This window comes from Erythrolamprus reginae, chromosome 2 (genome assembly GCF_031021105.1).
Source record: "Erythrolamprus reginae isolate rEryReg1 chromosome 2, rEryReg1.hap1, whole genome shotgun sequence".
Taxonomy (NCBI): domain Eukaryota; kingdom Metazoa; phylum Chordata; class Lepidosauria; order Squamata; family Dipsadidae; genus Erythrolamprus; species Erythrolamprus reginae.
The window spans coordinates 187,082,088-187,101,676 of NC_091951.1; the positions used below are offsets into that span (position 1 = coordinate 187,082,088).

Genomic DNA, 19,589 nt, shown 5'->3' on the forward strand with positions numbered 1-19,589 from the left:
ACTGAGTACCCTGGTGGGGGGAGGGGAATAAACGCTACAAATAACAATGCTACTGATTAAGCACAATCCACTATTATTATCAGACTCTAGACCTGGATTTTTCTTTAATGGATTCTCATTCCCATGTTAGATTAAAAGGCAATTAGAATACTGTACTGTACTTTCCTAGGCAGCTCTGTCCGTCTGCCTATCTGTTGGTCTGTCTGTCTATCATCTATCTATCTATCTATCTATCTATCTATCTATCTATCTATCTATCTATCTATCCGTCCATCCACCTACCTAGCTACTTATCATCTATCCATTCATCTATCCATCCACCCACCCATCCATCCATCTAATCTATCTATCCATCATTGTCTGTCTGTCTGTCTGCCTGTCTGCCTGTCTGTCTTCCATCCATCTCGATTTATTTATTTTCTCTTCGTGATTTTTTTATGGGGCAAGAGAGAGGAAATCACCCAGCTCACAACGAATTCAAATTAAGTAAGAAGAATGCAAAATGAACATTCTCTATAGAACAGCGCAAAGGTTAATGGTGCTAAAAGGATCCTAGTGATCTTTTTATAAATGAAACCACTCTCTTCTTTGCAAAATATCCTTCAGATATCGGTCTGCTAGGTAAGGTATGATTCCCCTACCCAAAACAACAGCCGGATTCTTAAGTCTTCACATTTACACATCACCCTACCCCCCAAAAAATAATCTGAGGTGTGATGGGGAAAAGTTTACATATGCCTGTATCACAACCTCTCGCCTTTTTGTTGATAGTATTATTTGCTATTGATGCAAATAAAGTTTATTCACAAAATCCACACAAGTATGATTAAAGTGGTACATTACCTGTATATTAACTCCTTTAAACCTCTGGTTCTTTGTACTGGGTGCATTACACAGTAGAAACACAAGCAGCAAGAGCGCTTGTGGGAGTGTGTTTCTGCACCTAAAATGGTATCCTATAGTATAATGGAATCCTATAATGGTATCCTACATTTTTCATTGGCATATAATATGTTATGCATTACATCATAGAAAGCAATAGAGGTCACATTGCCATGTATTGTTTTGAAAGCAGAAATAGACTTGCCAGATAAAAGAAACATTCATTTAAAGAATCCGAATGATCTGTTTATTTATTTCATTTCCGGTGTAGTATTCCAGACCCTCAGAGGAGGAAGGTGGAAAACTGGTTATGTATCTATTTAAACAGGTGGTCTTTCCTTGAGGGAAAGGTGTAGTTTATTTCTAACCACATCCATGTGGCATAGCTCACATTGCTAGCTCATCTTACACTGCAGTGAATATTTTTGGTGTCTGTTTAGTTCCTATCATTTCAGCATATATTTGAACTGAAGGCATTTAGCCTACAATTCACTTTCCTAGGATTATTCTCTGTTAACACAGAAGGTCTTATTTCTAGATAGACATGGAAACAATGGTCCTGTAAGCTTACTCTATGCTCCATAGATGTATCTGATGGGATGTGTAGTATAAACCTATATATTAGCCCTCTTGAAAGTTGTACTATATTTTAAATCCAGATATTCAGTCTGGTGCTGTTTTGGACTAAATCTTCCAGATTCCACAGTCAACAGAAACCAACATTCCAGGTTTATGGGAGCAACTATTCAGATCATCTAAAAAGCACCAGTTAGTCTATTCCCAATTGAAATAATCAAGGAAGCAAACTATCACCACTTTGCTTATTCTAGACATTTCTGCTCTTAGAAGATAGAATAGAATAGAATAGAATAGAATTCTTTATTGGCCAAGTGTGATTGGACACACAAGGAATTTATTTTATTTATTTATTTATTTATTTATTTATTTATTTATTTATTTATTTATTTATTTATTTATTTATTTATTTGATTTATTAAATTTGTCTTTGGTGCTTATGCTCTCAGTGTACATAAAAGAAAATACAATAGATAGTGTTTATATTAGAATTTCAATTCTTCTGGGAGAGTCAGAAGCAGAGCAAAGTGGTTAAAAGAAGAACAGAGACCATTGCAAAAGTGACTGTATATTCCAGAATTGAAAAATCCAAACTGCGCCAGAATTTAGGAGCAATAAATAATCCAGAATGTGGAGGTTATCCTTTGGGAGTGCCAATCCTTGGCTAGAAGATTGCAACATCCAGTGAGTGACATTCTGAGCGAGCTATTTTGCATTAAATGCCTTGCAAAGGTGGTTGCCAAAGCCATCACCTAAAGTGGAGCAAGTATATCCCCACAAACAAATGTACCTAATTGTAGTTGCAAGGTGAAGCAGAACAAGATATAGTTGCAGATGTGTCTCCACACAAACAAAAGGGGCCCTATAAGGAGGGATCTTTGGTGCTCTCTGAGCTTGGTTGTTTCCTTGCAAAATTTTTCATTTCCCAAACTAGATAACACCTCCAATACTACCTAGCTTGGGTAATAAAAAGACCAAGGACTCCTCATTCCAACCTTGAGCTACAAACACTCTCCTTTTATTGGGACCCTACATTTTATTTCCCTGCGGTTCCAGCCTCTGATGGGAAGAAGCAATTTCTCTGCTTTGCTCCTCTTATTGTGATCACACCCAACCATTTGCACCATTATTAGTTCATTGACTGCTAGTGCCTGGGTGGTTTCCTTTAAAGGGAGCAAACTTTTGGATTTACCAGCAAAAAGAGACAGGCCAACTTCTGGACTATTAGACCAGGTTCTTTATCTCTCCAAATGACAAAGGATGTTCTGAGTCATGATGAACTAAATTTATTCAGCAAGATTTCCACTGTGGTCAAGGCAGAAAAAGCAATGCAAAATAGATCTCTATTTTTAAAGGAAAGCTACTTTATTTCAGATACTTACTAGACAACCCCAAAGCCCCCCCCCCCCTGTGTGTGTGTTTTTTTTTCCCAAGAGCCCTTTGTTGTTATAGGCCTCTCTGAAAATTCTGCCACAGGGTGATAAGATAGGCATCAGAGGTATTTATGGGGAGAAACCCCTGTGCTTTTCTCCAGCAAGTCTTTATTTCAGCACTTTAAAAAAAAAAAAGAAGGAAAGGAAAGACAGAATATGACCAAGTTTTCATTCTCCAATTATCACTAGTCCAAACATTAGCAACTCCCAATGATGGATCGGCAGAGTTGGAAAAGAAAACAAATATATTTTCACCTTTCCAAGGGCCAAATATTTCCAAGCCAAGTCACAGAGAATTCTCAGAGAAAGGGGCGCTGGTTTAATAGTAAATTAACCAATCTCAACAATATATATTGTTATCAATATATAACTATAACTATAACTATAACTATATATATAGTTATATATATATAGTTATATATATAGTTATATATATATAACTATATATATATAGTAATATAGTTACATATATAACTATATATATATATATATAAAGTTATATATATATATATAGTTATATAGTTATATAGTTATATAGTTATATAGTTATATAGTTATATAGTTATATAGTTATATAGTTATATATAGTTATATATTGATAACAATATATATTGTTGATAGATATAACTATCTATCTCTTTATCTCTCTATCCATCTCTCTCCCTTTCTTTCTTTCTCTCTCTCCCTCTCCTCACTCCCTCTCTCTCTCTCTCTCTGTGTCTATAGTTATTACATCCCTAATCTATTAGGGATCCATCCTTACCAGGGAACAGATGCCATCTACTCAAATAGGACTTCCTTCCTAGTACTGCTCTGCTTGAAGTAAAGCCAGCTTCCTTTACTTACCTCCTGCCCTTTTCTCCCAAAACGTTTCCATTAATACAACAATTGGGAATGTTCGCCCCCTTTACTTTTAAAATATGAGAGAGAAATTAAAGGAGGAAGAAATAATAGTAACCGTGCTATCCCTTTTGTACATTTCTACTCGGAAGTAAATCCTGGCATGTTGGCGGAGAATTTAGCCACAACCTTAATTACGTTAAGTCTATGGTAAGCTATTATGCTTTAAAAGAATTAAGGACAAATTGAAGCAAACGTCATCTCTATTTGGCAGCATAAATATGCATTGAAGAGTTCACGAACTGGAGCATCTGAATTAGTTCCCATAAATAAATACGTAAATGAAAGCCTGAAATATAGATTTGAATGTGGCTGATAAGCGAAAGAGAAAAAGGGAAGGGGAAGAAGACGGTTGTTGTGATAGTTGTTTTGAAGGCGGGGTAGGGGTGGGTGGGGGATGAGTTGGTTGGAGGGTTAGAAAAGGGAAAAGAAAAACCAACAATTTCTCCAGCATAAAAATGAAACATCATATTAGTTTGCCTTTGGGCTTCATTTTTTCCCTTCTACATTATAACTAGTTATTGAACTCGCTAGAAGATCTAAAGGCCATTTGCGAGGAGACAAATTTCAATGGAGGTTCCCCATCAATAACTCCTTGGCAGTGACCTATTGGATCAAGTCAAACAGGGGAGGTGAAATTCAGGTCACGCTGTCTAAGCAATATTAAAATGCGCCCACTTTTTAAAAAGCCACTTTCAACGAGATTTGAAGAAAATTGAATTCCTGGGAGAGGGAGGGAGAGAGGGAGGGGTGAACGCAGTGGGGATGGGATACTAGTGGAAGAGAGGATGAGAAAATGAGAAAACGGTTTGCATAAATATGCTTCCTTTCTTTTCTCTTTTCTTTTTTTCTCTTTTCTCTCTTTTTTATTTTCTCTTTACGTTTTCCCTTTTCTTTCTTTTCCTTCCTTTCTTCCTTCCTTCCTTCCTCCTTTCTTTTTTTGTAATGTTTTAATAATAGAAATAAATACTTTCACAAATGAGGCTGAGAGAGGGGTTAAAAGATGGGGGCCATGTGAGTTTTATATCTAATAACATGCTCTGATTATTCAAATCGTTTCATTCCAACTCATTTTTTTGTGTGTGTGACAAGAGATTTAAGGGGGAAAAAATCAATTAAACATTTGCATATTTCTTTGCATAAATTAGATCTACCTCTTGACATTGTGGAGAGCAAGAGAAGGGGGGAGGAAGAGGGGCCAATACGGAAAGATTATTTCCCCCCCCCCTCACACCTACTAATTTGTGTTTTTTTTTTTAATGAAAACAGGATTATTTATTTGATATTCAAATAATGTGTCCTAAAGAACTCTGCTCTGTAAAACATTTTTCCCACCATACCCTCACATACATAGTACACGCACACGTATCTTCCCATCTAATCAATGAACAATATTTTGCTTTAAAAAAAAAAGGTGTCCAACTCACTGATCAGAGATATGAAATGTTTTATTCACATGAGAAAAAAAGTAGTTTCTGATGCATGAAAAAGGGTGTAATATGGAAGTTGAATTATATTCTTGGACCTTTTCGAGCTGCCTGCAAAAGACAGCTTTGAGATGCCTTAAAAAACCCCAACAACCTCTGTGTCTGTGTGACTGTTTACACGTGTACGATTCCTTGTTTGGCTAGGGAATGGCCTTGGTTATACTTAACATTAAAGAATATAGGGCTCGCACGATAAAGCTTTGTGTGATGGGGGATTATTCATTTAATATTTATTGGGATCGCTAAGCAGGGAAATAACAAACCCTCCGTGGCTCGATACTGCATTTGGGGGTGGGGTGGGGGGATGCTTTTATATATTTATTTATTTGCCCGGGGAGGGTGCATCCAAGATGCACAGATTGTAAATGGCTAGAGGTGTGGGTTACCAAGCGGTCAGTATGGTAATAGCTTGCACAATGAATCCGCAGGGACAATGGGCACTTATTTTTCTTCCCTACTGTCAAAGGGACGCTTTGTACTCAGAAATAGTCCTAGAAATGGGAAGCAAAAAGATAACATGTTTTTCCAACCCGATTCCCTGCTTTGGATAGGTATTAAGAATCAGGAATCATTCCCCCCCAGTACTATTTCTTTTTGCAATTGCTGATCTAGAGTCACTATCACAGAAATAATGTTGTCTTACCCTCCTTGGGATTTATTTTTTGTTTGTTTGCCAGTTAGGAGAAAGTAAGGCTAAGGGGAGAAGGATGCTAAATAGAAAACAAAAGGGGTTTGTCCTCCTCTATGGTTTTGTTTTGTTTTTTCCCCCACAGGGTTTTGGAGCCTTGTTTGGTGGAAAAGTTTCCAAACCCCTGAAGGAATCAAATCAAGCTAAGCAAAGACACTGAGGGTTTTTTTGGAGGGGGTCTGGGCGGGTGGAGTGGGGGTAATAACTCAGGAGAGAGAAATCATTTCTTTAAAAGAATGTGCGGAAGTATAAATATGAAGAGGAAAGGGAATAAATTGACACAAAGAAAGAAACCAAGCCATAATAATTGGATTGCAAAATAAATAAATTTGATGATGATGATATTAATAATAATAATAACAACAGCAGCAGCAATAATAATCAAAAGAATGGTTGGCTCTGCTAGGAAATAAACTCTCTCATTTCCTAGGGAGTAAATTCGGACTGGCTTTGGACTTCCAAGTATTCCTGCAAGAATTGGGTGATATCCTGCCACTGAGTTTTCTACATAGTTAAAAGTTCATCCAAAGTTCCCAAATTGCTAGCATGATCTTGCAGTGCCTGCCAAACAGGTTCATTTAAGGAATTCTTCCTGATCCCAGAACAGCCCTGAGGTTCTTGAGTTTTAGTACCCGAGAGGTGCTTAAAGCTCACACTTCCTCTTAGCCCTTTCCCTGTCAGTCAGGCTGGGTTCTGCTAACATTTATGCAAAGGAGAGAGAAGGCAAGACATTTTCTGATCTCCCTGAATGCAGTGGGATAAAAGGCAGCAGCAAAGTAAATGCCTGGGATAAAAGCCCTGAGATATGCAAAGTTAAGGGGGGGGGGGGAGAGCTGTAAATGTTGCTTTCTGCAGCTGGTGGTAATACCAGAGCTAGGAGTAACAATAACCATCACTAGCAGCAGCAAGAGTATACTGTACTAGGGTACTCTTTCTCAGTAAGAAAAAAAGAGATTAAAAAGACTTTTTTTTTAAACCTCTCTGGAATTAATAATAATTGCAAAATCAGAAATCTTTGTCATTTTTGCCCAGCTGGACATGTGTTTAGTTTACTTTCTATGCCATGATTTTAAGGCTAAACAGCCCACTCTACTTCTCAGTTTCTCTCTTTTTTTCTTCTTTGTCACATGTATGTGTCATGTATCAGAATTCCTTTCCTATGGACAGTTATCTGAATCAATGGGATTTGGTGCACTGCTGAGTTAATCTCACAATATTTCTCTTTTGCCTTTTACACCATGTTGGACTACATCACTCATACTCTGCTGCCAGCCATCAACTGATCTGGAGGACTCCAGGCTGAGGAAGGCATGTTTATAGTAAGGTGATTTAAGACTAATGCATTTTCAAGAATAAAAAAGAACAGAACAGAATAAAACAGAATATAACAGAACAGAACAGAATAGAATAAAACAGAACAGAATAGAACAGAATAGAATAGAACAGAACAGAATAGAATAGAATAGAACAGAACAGAATAGATTAAAACAGAACAGAATAGAATAAAACAGAATAGAACAGAATAGAATAGAACAGAATAGAATAAAACAGAATAGAATAAAACAGAACATAATAGAACAGAACAGAATAGAATAGAATAGAACAGAATAGAATAAAACAGAATAGAACAGAATAGAATAGAACAGAATAGAATAAAACAGAATAGAATAGAACAGAATAGAATAAAACAGAATAGAATAGAACAAAACAGAATAGAATAGAACAGAATAAAACAGAACAGAATAGAATAAAACAGAATAGAACAGAATAGAATAAAACAGAATAGAATAAAACAGAATAGAACAGAATAGAATAAAACAGAATAGAATAAAACAGAATAGAACAGAATAGAATAAAACAGAATAGAACAGAACAGAATAGAATAAAACAGAACATAATAGAACAGAACAGAATAGAACAGAACAGAATAGAATAAAACAGAATAGAACAGAATAGAATAAAACAGAATAGAACAGAATAGAATAAAGCAGAATAGAATAGAACAAAACAGAATAGAATAGAACAGAATAAAACAGAACAGAATAGAATAAAACAGAATAGAATAGAATAAAACAGAATAGAACAGAATAGAATAGAATAAAACATAATATAACAGAATAGAATAGAATAAAACAGAATAGAACAGAACAGAATAGAATAAAACAGAATAGAACAGAACAGAATAAAATAGAATAGAACAGAATAGAATAGAATAAAACAGAATAGAATAGAATAGAACAGAATTTCAATTCAGTTCAACTCAATTCAGTTTATTATAGCCATAGATCAGAATAGAATAGAATGATATATACCGGTACTGTATAAAATAATAAATAACTTTCTCCCTCCAGAATTAGAGAACAGCCTCAACCTCTTTTTCTTCTTCCAGAGTTAATCAGTAAATAACTATCCAAATGAAGGATTAGATGCCCATAGATGAGTAGAATACCACCCCAGACTGTACTTTCCCCTTTAAGGCTGCACACAAGAAGCATTTCAGTAAAGGAACAGGACTGGGTGGACTTTACTAAGTACACAGTGGGTGTGCTCTATTTTAATGTCCAAATACAATAAATGTAAGCTGTAGTCCAATTAGAAATCACTTTCTTAGGCCTAATTACCAAAATTAATGGATTCCATCTTGCTAAAATCTACCAAAACTGTGCATAGGTAGAAAGAGTATAATTTATGAAAAAGCTTGTTTTGGAACTCTGTGTGGCTGCTATTTGGAAAGAAAGAAAGAAAGAAAGAAAGAAAGAAAGAAAGAAAGAGGAAAGGGATAGAGAGAGATTATTGGGAAAGAGGAGGAATATATTTCTCAGTTTTTTCTAGTCCCATCTTAAAGGACAAACTCATCAGTCGTTTATATATACCCTGTAGAATCGAATTTGTGTGAGCACCTCTATTGCAAATTCGTCTCTAGGGGGATATATGGATGATGCAAAAAGCTTGCTAATGTTCTGTTTCCTTTGATTTCCTCTTACTTGCTGATGTAATTAAAACTCTCAAATGCTTGGGGGTGGGGGTGGGTGAGGCATGTGTATTTTTGTGTGTGTCTAATTTTGACAGATCTAGTGGAGTCTCATAACTAGGTGATGAATACATAGTTAAAATAAAAAGAAAGATAAATAGTTCTCCTGATAATAAAAGCCACAATTGTTACTTTTTTTTCTTGGTAAGAATAAACAGTCAGCATTGCAAACACAGGCTTGCCCAAGCCCTTGTCAGAGAGAGAACAAGCATGCATGAGAGGAAGAGAGAGAGAGAGAGAGAGAGAGAGAGAGAGAGAGAGAGAGAGAGAGAGAGAGAGAGAGAGAGAGAGAGAGAGAGAGAACCCTAACCATTTCAAGTGACTGATTTATGGTGTTTTACAGCCCCATAAAAACTGCTACAACCAGCCCAGAGCCTCCGACACCGCTGGCACATTTAGTCTAATAAATAAAACATAAACAGTTAACTTTATGTGTCACTTTTATTGTTATCAAGTAAAATATTGCCCTGCCCTGCAAGCTATGATTTTCAACTATAATTGTTATCAAGCAATACAAGGGATTAATCCAACTCTCGGTGCCCCCTTCTCCTTCGTGTAGGCTATAGATAAAGCCCCTTAACTGCAATAAAGGAACGCTTTAAAATGTTTGCTTCAGATCAACTTCTTTAGCCTACCCAGGGGTCTGTTTACATTGGCATCTGGGCATATATTCTGTCCACTCCTATTTCCATAAGGAAACCAGATGTTCGGAATGAAGGCCCTTATACTTTTCTATTAGTTGTGGGGGGGTCGGGATGCGTGGGTCGTGGCAATAACTCGTGTATGGGAATGGGGGCATTATTATCACCCTTCTGTCTTACAGTCGGTCCAGATGGGTGTAGGGTGTGCACGTTATAACGGAACAACAGCAACACCACCATAATCTTTGACTGGATCGAAATGAAGACAGCCTCTCCCTGTGTATTTCTCCTTACTTCTTACTCCTCCGAAGGGTGGTGGGCCCTGCCCAATGGCTGCCTAGAACTCCCTCCGCTTTTAGTTCCCAGCTCTTCTCTGCAACTCCTCAGCTCGCCCTTAAGCAAAGGTTAATGAGCATTCCTAGAACACTCCAAATGACGCAAAGGTGATTTGCATATGCCCCTGCTCCTCTCCCAACACCCCCTCCCCTCCCACCCCCGCCCTCGCAGGTAAGCTGACTTCTTTGTCTTCCCCTCCCCCCTCCCCCCTCCCGCGGGCTCTTGCCCACAAATCATTGCCATGCAAATCTTGAACTTCTTCCTACTTTTTCCAGCCTGAGCGTCTTGAAGAGAGCTCGCGGTCTATGGGGAGGGGCGGAGAAGGCGCTTTCTGAAGAATACTTCTGCAGACAATTATGCTAGCCGAGTTCTGGGGAGGGGGGGAGGCGGAGGCAATACCCTCCCCCACCCCACCTCCCGATTTTCTTTTAAGGTGAAACAAGCGGAAGACAAGGTTGAGCGCGCTTCCCCAGATTCTTGGGTGTTTCTCCAAAGCGAGATCCCCTCCATTCTTTGGTTGTGCACAAGGAAGGGGGCTCGCTTGAGTACCTGAAAGGCGGTGGGTGGGTGGGTTGGGGGGGGGGCTGGAATAATCTAATGGGAAGGCGCTTTTTCTACGTCCCTCCCCCCTCTCTCTGCCCAAAACCGATGGAGTTTATTTCGACCGTCTCCCTGACTTGACAGTGGTCCTTTAAGGGAAAGAAGAGCCATTTCTGGTTGCCTGCATTATTTACCCCCTCCACACACACACACCGATTCCCTCCTGCTCGCAATTGGGTGGGTGGGTGGGTGGATGAGACCACCGACCACACAAGATCACACGCACACGCTCGTGTACACACACAGAGAGAGAGAGAGACTGGCGCGCGCGCGCGCGCACACACACACAAATTGGATACACTTTGAATAAGCTCTTGGTTCCTTATCCGGGGACTAGCGCGGCTGGCGTGATTGGCGCAAGGAGTCACATGGTGAAAGTAACTTTACGGGGTCGCCAGCTAGTAGGAGGGTTTTATGGAGCAGAAAAACGACAAAGCGAGAAAAATTATTTTCCACTCCAGAAATTAATGATCATGAGCTCGTATTTGATGGACTCTAACTACATCGATCCGAAATTTCCTCCATGTGAAGAATATTCGCAAAATAATTACATCCCAGACCACAGTCCGGAATATTACAGTCGGACTAGGGAGCCCAGTTTCCAGCATCATCACCAGGAATTGTACCCACCACCTCCGCCACCGCCACCGCCACCGCCACCTCCTCCTCCTCCTCCACCGCGACCCAGCTACCCCGAGCGCCAGTACAGCTGTGCCAGCCTCCAAGGTCCCGGCAACCCCTCCGCGCATCCACGGGCCCATGGACAGACGCCCGGCGGGCACCATCTCCCCGAGAAAGCGCAGCAGCTCTGTGACCCAACGGCTCTTTCCAGCGCGGCTACCTCTCCTTCCCCGGCCCCTCCAGCCTGCAACCAGCAAAACCCCGAGCATCCCAGCAGCACGGCCTCTAAGCAGCCCATAGTCTACCCATGGATGAAAAAAATCCACGTCAGTACTGGTAGGCAACTCTTCCTCCTCTGCTCCCTTTTCTCTCTTATGCCTCTGTGTGTGTGTGTGTGTGTGTGTGTGTGTTGGACCCCCCCCCTTTCCCACCAAAGCTCTCAGGCTCCCTCTCCCTCCCTCTCTCCCCTTTTTTTCCTTCCCCCCTCTCGTCTCCTCCTTTTGCCTTCGACGAGAGTCTTTGGGTTAGCACAATTGAGCTGGATTTACGACTTCGAGCGGGTAATTACACCCACCATAAATTTTATAGCCGAGCTAGTCTGGGCAGCCCCAGCCATGTGGTTCGTACTGTTATGTATGTGTGAAACTCCAAAGGCTTGGAGAGGGGTGCATAAATAATTCAGGCTCTTCCCAAGCCAAGGGAAACCCCCTTCTCCTTCTTCTTGGGAGCAAAGGGGGGGTGAAAAAAGTCTTGGGTTCTTTATAACCCAGTAGGCGGATGGCTTTTTCTCCCCCCCCCTTCCTCGCCCTTTCCCTTTTTCTCCCTCTTTGGATCTCGCTCTCCTGCTCTCTCTCGCTCTTTGCCTCTCCGTTTCGGCGCCCGGAGATCTCACCAGCTCCTTTCTCTCCCCCCCCCCCTTTCTTTTGCATCCATGCGAATCTCTGGTTTGGTTTGGCTTGTTTGTTTGTTTCCTCCAGTGAACCCTAATTACAATGGAGGCGAGCCCAAGCGGTCCCGAACTGCCTACACCCGCCAGCAGGTCTTGGAATTGGAAAAGGAGTTCCACTACAACCGGTACCTGACGAGGCGGAGGCGCATCGAGATCGCCCACTCCCTGTGCCTCTCGGAGAGGCAGATCAAGATCTGGTTTCAGAACCGGCGGATGAAATGGAAAAAAGACCACCGGCTGCCCAATACCAAAGTGAGGTCGACCGCTCCGGCCAATTCCTCGGCCGGCTCCCTGCCCGCTTCTTCTTCCTCCTCCTCCTCCAACGCGGTTGTCGCTGGCGAAGACCATTCGCAGAGCTCGGCTCAGGAGCCCCGAGCAGAGGATATTACAAGGTTATAAACAAACCAACAACAGCGACGAAGACGGCAACAACAACAACAAAAAAACGCCCCATGCAAATTGACTCTGATTATTTATAGAATCTAATATATATATCTATATATTTTGGGGGGGGGGGTTTCTTCGTAGTTTTCCCGTGCGTGTATTTATATTTAGGAGAGAAAGAGAGAGAGAGAGGGGGAAACACACATACGTACACATACACAAAAGAATGAGGTCTGTTGGAGATCTCAGGCTTTCGGTGCATGTATTATTAGCATGAGAGTCCAGGTGGCATACCTGTTGGGGGGGTTTTGTAAATCACCATTTTCAGGGTTTTATTTATTTTTTAAAAAAGGAAAGAGGATGGGCTGTGTGTGTGTGCGTGCGCGCGGGGATATGTTTCCATGGGGATGTGTGTATGTATCTGTATATATATATATATAAAAGCAAGTGTGTGTGTGTGTGTGTGTTGGGTTGGGGAACTAAATGTTCTGTTTTAGATGAAAAAATCGGGGCATATGCTAATAATTACACAGGCAAGGAACGAATGTAATTATTTTGCTCTCTGAGTTTACACATGGAGAACAAAAAAAAAAAGAGGACCATTGAAGGCTTCCCTCCCCCCCTCCTCCTTTTCTTTCTTCTTGTATAAATGTGGAGAAAGGGTTTATTTTATTTTATTTTGGGGGTGGGGGTTTTTTACAAAAAGGGGGGGTACAAACGAGCTAGTAGAAAGGAATAAACATCTGGTTAGTTCAATGTGAGCAGCATGAGATAAGGAGAGCTAGCTAGGCAGCGAATTGAAGGGGGGGGAGAAATCAGTGGGTAGATTTTTTTATTTTTTATTTTTTGCTTTTCATCGTGGTTCTTGTGTTTTTGGACTGATTTTACACGATCACTGTAAACCTGCAATAAATGAGTTTTAAGTGTATATGTGAAAGTCCCCTTGTTCAATAAAACAAAACAAAACAAAACCATTGAGTGTGCCACAGACTGACTCTGGAATGTTTGGTGAGTTACTTTGCTTTTTTGCCTGCTGGTAAAAATAAAACTGCTGGGAGAATAGGCAGGGGCGGAATTACCTAAGTAAAAAAGGCCTTTTCTCAGCTAAGTTTGAAGAACTTTCCCTAGTTAGGTGCTGTGTATGTGTGTGTGTGTGTATTCTTAAAGCCGTCCCTGCCATGGAAGCTAAATTGTCAATCTGCCATAGATTTTAGGACTTGTTTCTACTCTGTGACATCACAAGTTGGGCACTGTTTTTGAACTCACACTTTACCAGGCAATCTTTGCCCTGGAAGTATACACGTGTGTTTGATTAGAAATAGATTATGCAGCTGATTCTGGATGTGTTTGTGCATTACTTTAAAAGAAAAAAGTCTTTAAAAATGTATAGGTACACAAGTCTTTTTCGCCTGGTTTAATCATGTTATGGAGTAAATTGCTTTCTTTTGCTCTGTAAACAACTTTAGCTACAATTTACCCCTAGTTATTGTACTTTCTAAGTAAGTTTCTAGCATATATTGGAGGTACTAGAGAGAAAGAGTACTGTAGAGAATCTGGAGATGTTTACATTCTGAGGGGAAGCAGAAAGGGTGACTGGGAAAAAATGTAGCACAGATGTGTTTGCACAAGGAATAGCTCTACTGTGATTGTACATAGATAAGATAGATACTTCAGCAAGTGCCTTTTTAAGTGCACTGATTATTGTATTGATCAGCAGGCCCTGAAAGCGGAAAATAAGTAGGTGATCAAATTATGCTTTTCAACTCTTCTTTTAGACGGTAGTGCCAGGATCTTTCCTTGCATTGGGTAAATCTTTTAATAACTTGAAAGGTTGCAGGAGCAGAAGAATCAATTTACAGTATTTGTCTATATTGTTATCTTCAAATTATGTGCAAAAATTGTGGGCTCTCTATAGCAGTGATAGTGAATCAGACAATGTGTATGTGTGTGTGTAATATGTATGTATGTGTGTACATACACATACATACACATATACACATATATACCTGCATACACACACACACACATACATACACAGTTCAGATGAGATAGAAGTTTGAAAGATTAGGGGAAATGATTTTTGAAGAGCATGTTACTATAGCCGCCTGATGATGATAAAGAAAATCAGTTTCACATCCAAGGCCTATGGAAATGACCCAGGAAATGACTGACAGGCATATTCAGATTATTCAGCCATTCCATTCAGGTTAATGTAGAACTTTTGTGGTTTTTAAATGGGGCATAATTAAACCTAGTAGTAATCATCCAGATTCATTTACAAACCACTTCACAAAGAAACTTGAGGTCCAGCTGAAGAGGATGGCAGTTCAATCCTGTTACTTTTTCAATCCATCTGGAGAGATGATTGACAGAGCAGCAAGGCGAAAACCTATAGCATCATTTTTTACTATTCCCAGTAAAGAATATAGACATGTGTTGAGTGTATGGGAGTTATAAATTAAAATGTTTCCTTATCACACTTATCAGGCCTGCTTGTTTAGCTTATTTTCTAGATCAAGAGGGGAAAACAGATAAGCATTCAGACTGCAGTCCTGGGCAGACTAACTTTTCAGGAAATGCTATTGAACACAGCCGAGATTTACTGTGTGCAAAGACCTCAGCTACGTATTTAATACATCAAATGTGTATGTTTATCAGCTTCCCAGTTTTTTTTAAAGAAGAATCATTTATTCAAATATACTATTTGGGGTTTATTGCTATAAGAAGACATTCAATTTCCCCCTAAGGTTTTATAAAGGTAACTGCACATTTCATACACAGGCCCTCTGTGAAATAAGGGATAAAAATAAAGGGATTTTTAAAAATCCAAATAGCTTTCATGGTAAAAATGAAAGGTCATCCTTTTGCAAAAACAAAACAAAACAAAAAAACCCAAGAAACCCCCCAAAACCTCGGACACACTCACAGAGGCCCACATTGATATTCCAAACTTAAACTAATAAGTGCTCTGACTATAATAATGGATGTGCCTGTATTGCACTAGATGGTTTGTTTTAACCACCCTTCTTTCTCACATATGTATACACAACACCCTTTGGTACCTTGTGACCAAGATCAGTTACTGAATGTGGAGGGATTTTGTATTGGGGGAATTCTGTGTGTCCCTAGGAAGGGGGTGGGGAGAGGACACAAGGAGGATCATCGATCACATTTGCAACTCTATAGTCTACATATTCCCTTTTTAAAAAACCCTTTCAGTAAACCCCTTCTTTAAATCGGTGGCTGCATAATATTTATAGTGCTCTATCCCTCCCCGCCAAATAAATGGATTATTTATTTAATTTCCTCCTGAAGTTCCGCTTTCCCACTTTCATCTTCTGCAATCGGATTCTTGTGTTATTTAATATATTGCTAAAAAAATAAAAATAAATAAATAAAGGGAACACTCAAATAACACATCCTAGACCTGAATGGATGAAATGTTCTCATTGAATATTCCATTTGCACAACTACTCCATTTGCACAACAGCATGTGAAATTCTGTCAATCAGTGTTGCTTCCTAAGTGGACAGTTTGATTTTCACAGAAGTTTGATTTACTTAAAGTTATAATCTGGCTTTTTTTAAGTGTTCCCTTTATTTTTTTTGAGCAGTGTATTTATTGTTAATAATCCTAATTTAGCCTTTAGCCTTGGCCATGACATAATTTCTACCACCACCACTTCCATCCCAGGGAACATAGATTATGATTATAAAGGCAAGCCGTGGTGTGGAGTTGAAAAGGGAAGGGGAAGAAAAGGAAAAGAATGCTAAAGAGATCCAAACCCCCATCCCCACAATTTTTCCCACCTCCTTCTTCTTTCCCAGCTTCCCCGTCCAGAGCCTGAAAAGGTACTTCATTGAAGTTCGAGGGGGCAAAAAAAGGGGGGGAGTGGGTTCATCTAGAGGACAACTTTTCTAGGCCAGCAGTTTTATTCTTAACGGCTCAGGATGACCTCTGAGCCCCCCCCCCCCGCCCCCGGTGACCTGAGCGAAGTCTCTCAACGCGCCTTAGACAAACTTAAAGGCATCGCGCCTATTTGGGGGGCTCTTTGTAAAAGACATTTTCCATCGTAATAGAGCCGGGTTGGGGAGGGGAGTTGGGCTCCGGGGCAGATTCAATGCGCTTTTATCGGTCCGGGTCTGTCACCAAAAAAAACAAAAACCCACCACCCAACAACTCCCGAGAAAAGCAGGGCAGGGTGAAGTCTCGGCCAAGCCTTGCCTACTTTTGTTTCCCCCTCCTTCCCGTTCACTTGAAAGATTCCCTATAGCGGGCTAGTCCAGGCGAGAACAAAGTTTCCAACGTCAAGTAAGTCTATTGCATTTTTTTTTCTAAAGGGGGGGGGGGCTTCACCCAGAGAAGCAGCTTCCTATTTCATAGGTAGTTTTTTTTACTCAGAAAAGAACAAAACAAAAATCACATAAATATATGTATCTAAATATAGTTTAACGCCAAGAGGCACGGCGTAAAAAAAAATCGGTTACTGTTTGGTTAAGGTGCGCCAAGAAAGGTTTCTGTTGCGTGCAAGAGGCAGTTCCTCCTTTGGAAGCGAAGGCAAACCAGAACAAGGGATTCGGTTTTCTGAGCTGGTTCCAGCCTCAACCCCCCCCCCCCCCCTCTGGTAATCGAAGCCGAGACCTTCTTCGAACACAATCCGGATTGGAAGCTTCTGGCCCCTGGGCTGCCAATGAGGGAACCCTTGCAGGCCAGCGGTTCGCTTGACGGCTTGTACTTTTGGGCCTCCAGCTCCGTTGTATTGGCGAGGTTTTCTTCCTTACTGTGGCAGGATCTGCAGCCGAAGCTTCCCGGGACCACAGCACCCGAAGACTCACCTGCCTGTCTCCTGGTAAGGTAGCTCAGGTTGTTAAGTACTTTTTTCCCTTTCCTCCCTCCCCCCTCCAGGGATGGGGCGGGAGGGGGTGTGTGGGGGGGGGGAGTAAAAAAGCAGGAGTCCTGTAGAAATATTTTTGGTGTTTTTAGGAAAGTCAGGAACTCAGTGATTTGTTGTTCCACACTCTCCTCTGAGTGCCCAGGTTGTGTGGCAAAACTTTTTTTTTCCAAGTTACCATTTCCTTGATAAGGTCTCCATAAAGAGGCTGGGGGGGGGGGGGAGCCAAATGGCAACCTCCATCCTGGAAAAGCTGGCCATGGTTGGGTGGGTGGGAAGGGGAGAAGATCCTTCCTTGGAGGTGATGAAGAGGGCTTTAAAAGAAACTTCCTGTCCCCCAAAAAACCTTCTGGGGATTCCTTGGGAATCCTTGGGAATCTCCAAAATTCCACCCCCCTTCTGATGCTTTAAATCTTTTCAAAAGGAGAGGCTGAGAAACCAAAGAGAGTTTGTCTAGTTGGACAGGATTTGTGCTTTTGAGAGAGAGAGAGAGAAAAAAAAAATTAAGACTCCATATCCCCACTTTAAAAAATAATAATAATCCTTGGTATACTAACAGAGTTTAGCTTCTTAAGCAAAGAGCATCCCAGGAGTTTGATAACTCCCCTCTCCAACTCCTACCTTTCTGGACTCTTTGCTTTGCTAGTTTATCTCTCCCTTCCCTCTCCTGTTTCTTTCTCCTGGTACAGTTTTGGGGGAGTGTGTGGGGGGGGGGAGAGAAGGAAAAATGTTCAAGTGCGCTGTTTAATTGTAATTAAAAGACAAACATTCCGCCAGGGTTAAATGAATGAGTTACGGGTTTCCAACCATAACTGCCAGCAGCTTCAACATGTAACTTATATTTATTGTGGTCTCGTATATCATTATCTAGAGATATAGTTTTATGTACTTCCTAATCTGTCGCCTTGATTTATTTTGATGGGCAAGGTACCAAACCAAACATTTTGGGACTTTACTGAAAGAGTAGTATTTCCTAGCAAACAGCCAATAAAATAGCTTTTATGTTGATGGCACTGATTTCTGGCAAAATTGTTGGCTTTTGTAGTGTTGTGTCTTCTGTTTCTGTATGATATGCATGTGTATGCCTATGTGTATATATATTATGTGTGTGTGTATTTATATTTGTATGTATATGTATATATATATGTATGTGTGTGTGTGTGTGTGTGTGTGTATTATGTGTGTGTATAAATTATGTGTGTGTGTGTGTATTATGTGTGTGTGCATGCACGTCTTATACATATGTGTGTGTGTATATATAAATGTATATGTGTATATATTACATGCATTCATGTACAGTAGCACTTCAGTTGACACAAATTACTTTTTGGGATGGAAAACTACCTTCAGCTTCTGTTCTATAAAGAAAGAATCAGGGCAATATTAGCAGGCCAAATGCAGCTATAACCAAAAGATATTTCCTTTATAAGCTCCTGCAATCTGGTTTTACATGCATTCATACCCATACAGATTTCTGTAACATATGGAACTGGGTATGTCAATACTCAGAGTTTTTATTGTCATTATTACTTTTTACAATGACAGGATTAAGTTTTCAGTTTCCCCTTTCTTATTTATTTGCTACAGGAGGGGTATTAATGGACCCAAAGTTAGATAGATAGATAGATAGATAGATAGATAGATAGATAAAATAAATAAATGGCAAAAAGGAACTTTTGCTGTTTGACAGCCAAATCCTAACACACACACACCCTCTTTCTAAATTAACCAGGATAAAGAGACTTATGATTTCACTCACAAAAGTTAGGGAGAGAAGACTACCAGACTGCAATGGTGTGTATTACACACCCAATTCTCAGCCCTCAGCACTTAAGTTAAAACAAAAATGGGCCACACCCCGTGCAATGCAAGATTTGATCCCAAGTGGGTCAGCGAGAACAACTCTTCCTCTTGAGGATGAGCCAGTGCAATGACATCCCTTCCACCAGTCATCTAACCCAAATTTAACTCAAAGGCGCTTTCAGTTATTAAGCCAGCTATAGTACTATGGAGAAAGTGATGTTTGGGGAGATGAAATACTGTTGTTTTGCTTCCATTCTGAGCTCACCTAATTCACTCTGGGATAGACAACTTCTGAGCAGGGAAATGCAATAAGGCCCATAGCTCCTGCTAAATATGAGCGTGCATTCAGCTTCTCCTTTTAGATGCT

General features: G+C 40.3%; 1 protein-coding gene across 9 annotated transcripts in view; it reads left to right on the forward strand.

Annotated features, from left to right (window-relative positions):
* The window catches only part of HOXC4 (homeobox C4), a 118,841-nt gene that overhangs the window by 44,685 nt on the left and 54,567 nt on the right, over window positions 1-19,589 (forward strand). For 2 of the 9 annotated variants that reach the window (XR_011558122.1, XR_011558121.1), the window contains exons 1-2: window positions 16,685-16,839; window positions 17,028-17,377. The exons of 2 other annotated variants lie outside the window; for them this stretch is intronic. Coding sequence is in view for 4 of the 7 variants with exons in the window: in XM_070740825.1 (XP_070596926.1) it covers window positions 10,943-11,531; window positions 12,173-12,543 (960 nt within the window). In the remaining 3 variants the exon portion in view is untranslated. Of the gene's footprint in view, window positions 1-5,603; window positions 7,291-9,281; window positions 11,532-12,172; window positions 13,500-16,684; window positions 16,840-17,027; window positions 17,378-19,589 lie in introns of those variants that run through there. 5 more of the 9 variants (XM_070740824.1, XM_070740822.1, XM_070740825.1 and 2 more) reach the window with 5 other exon arrangements.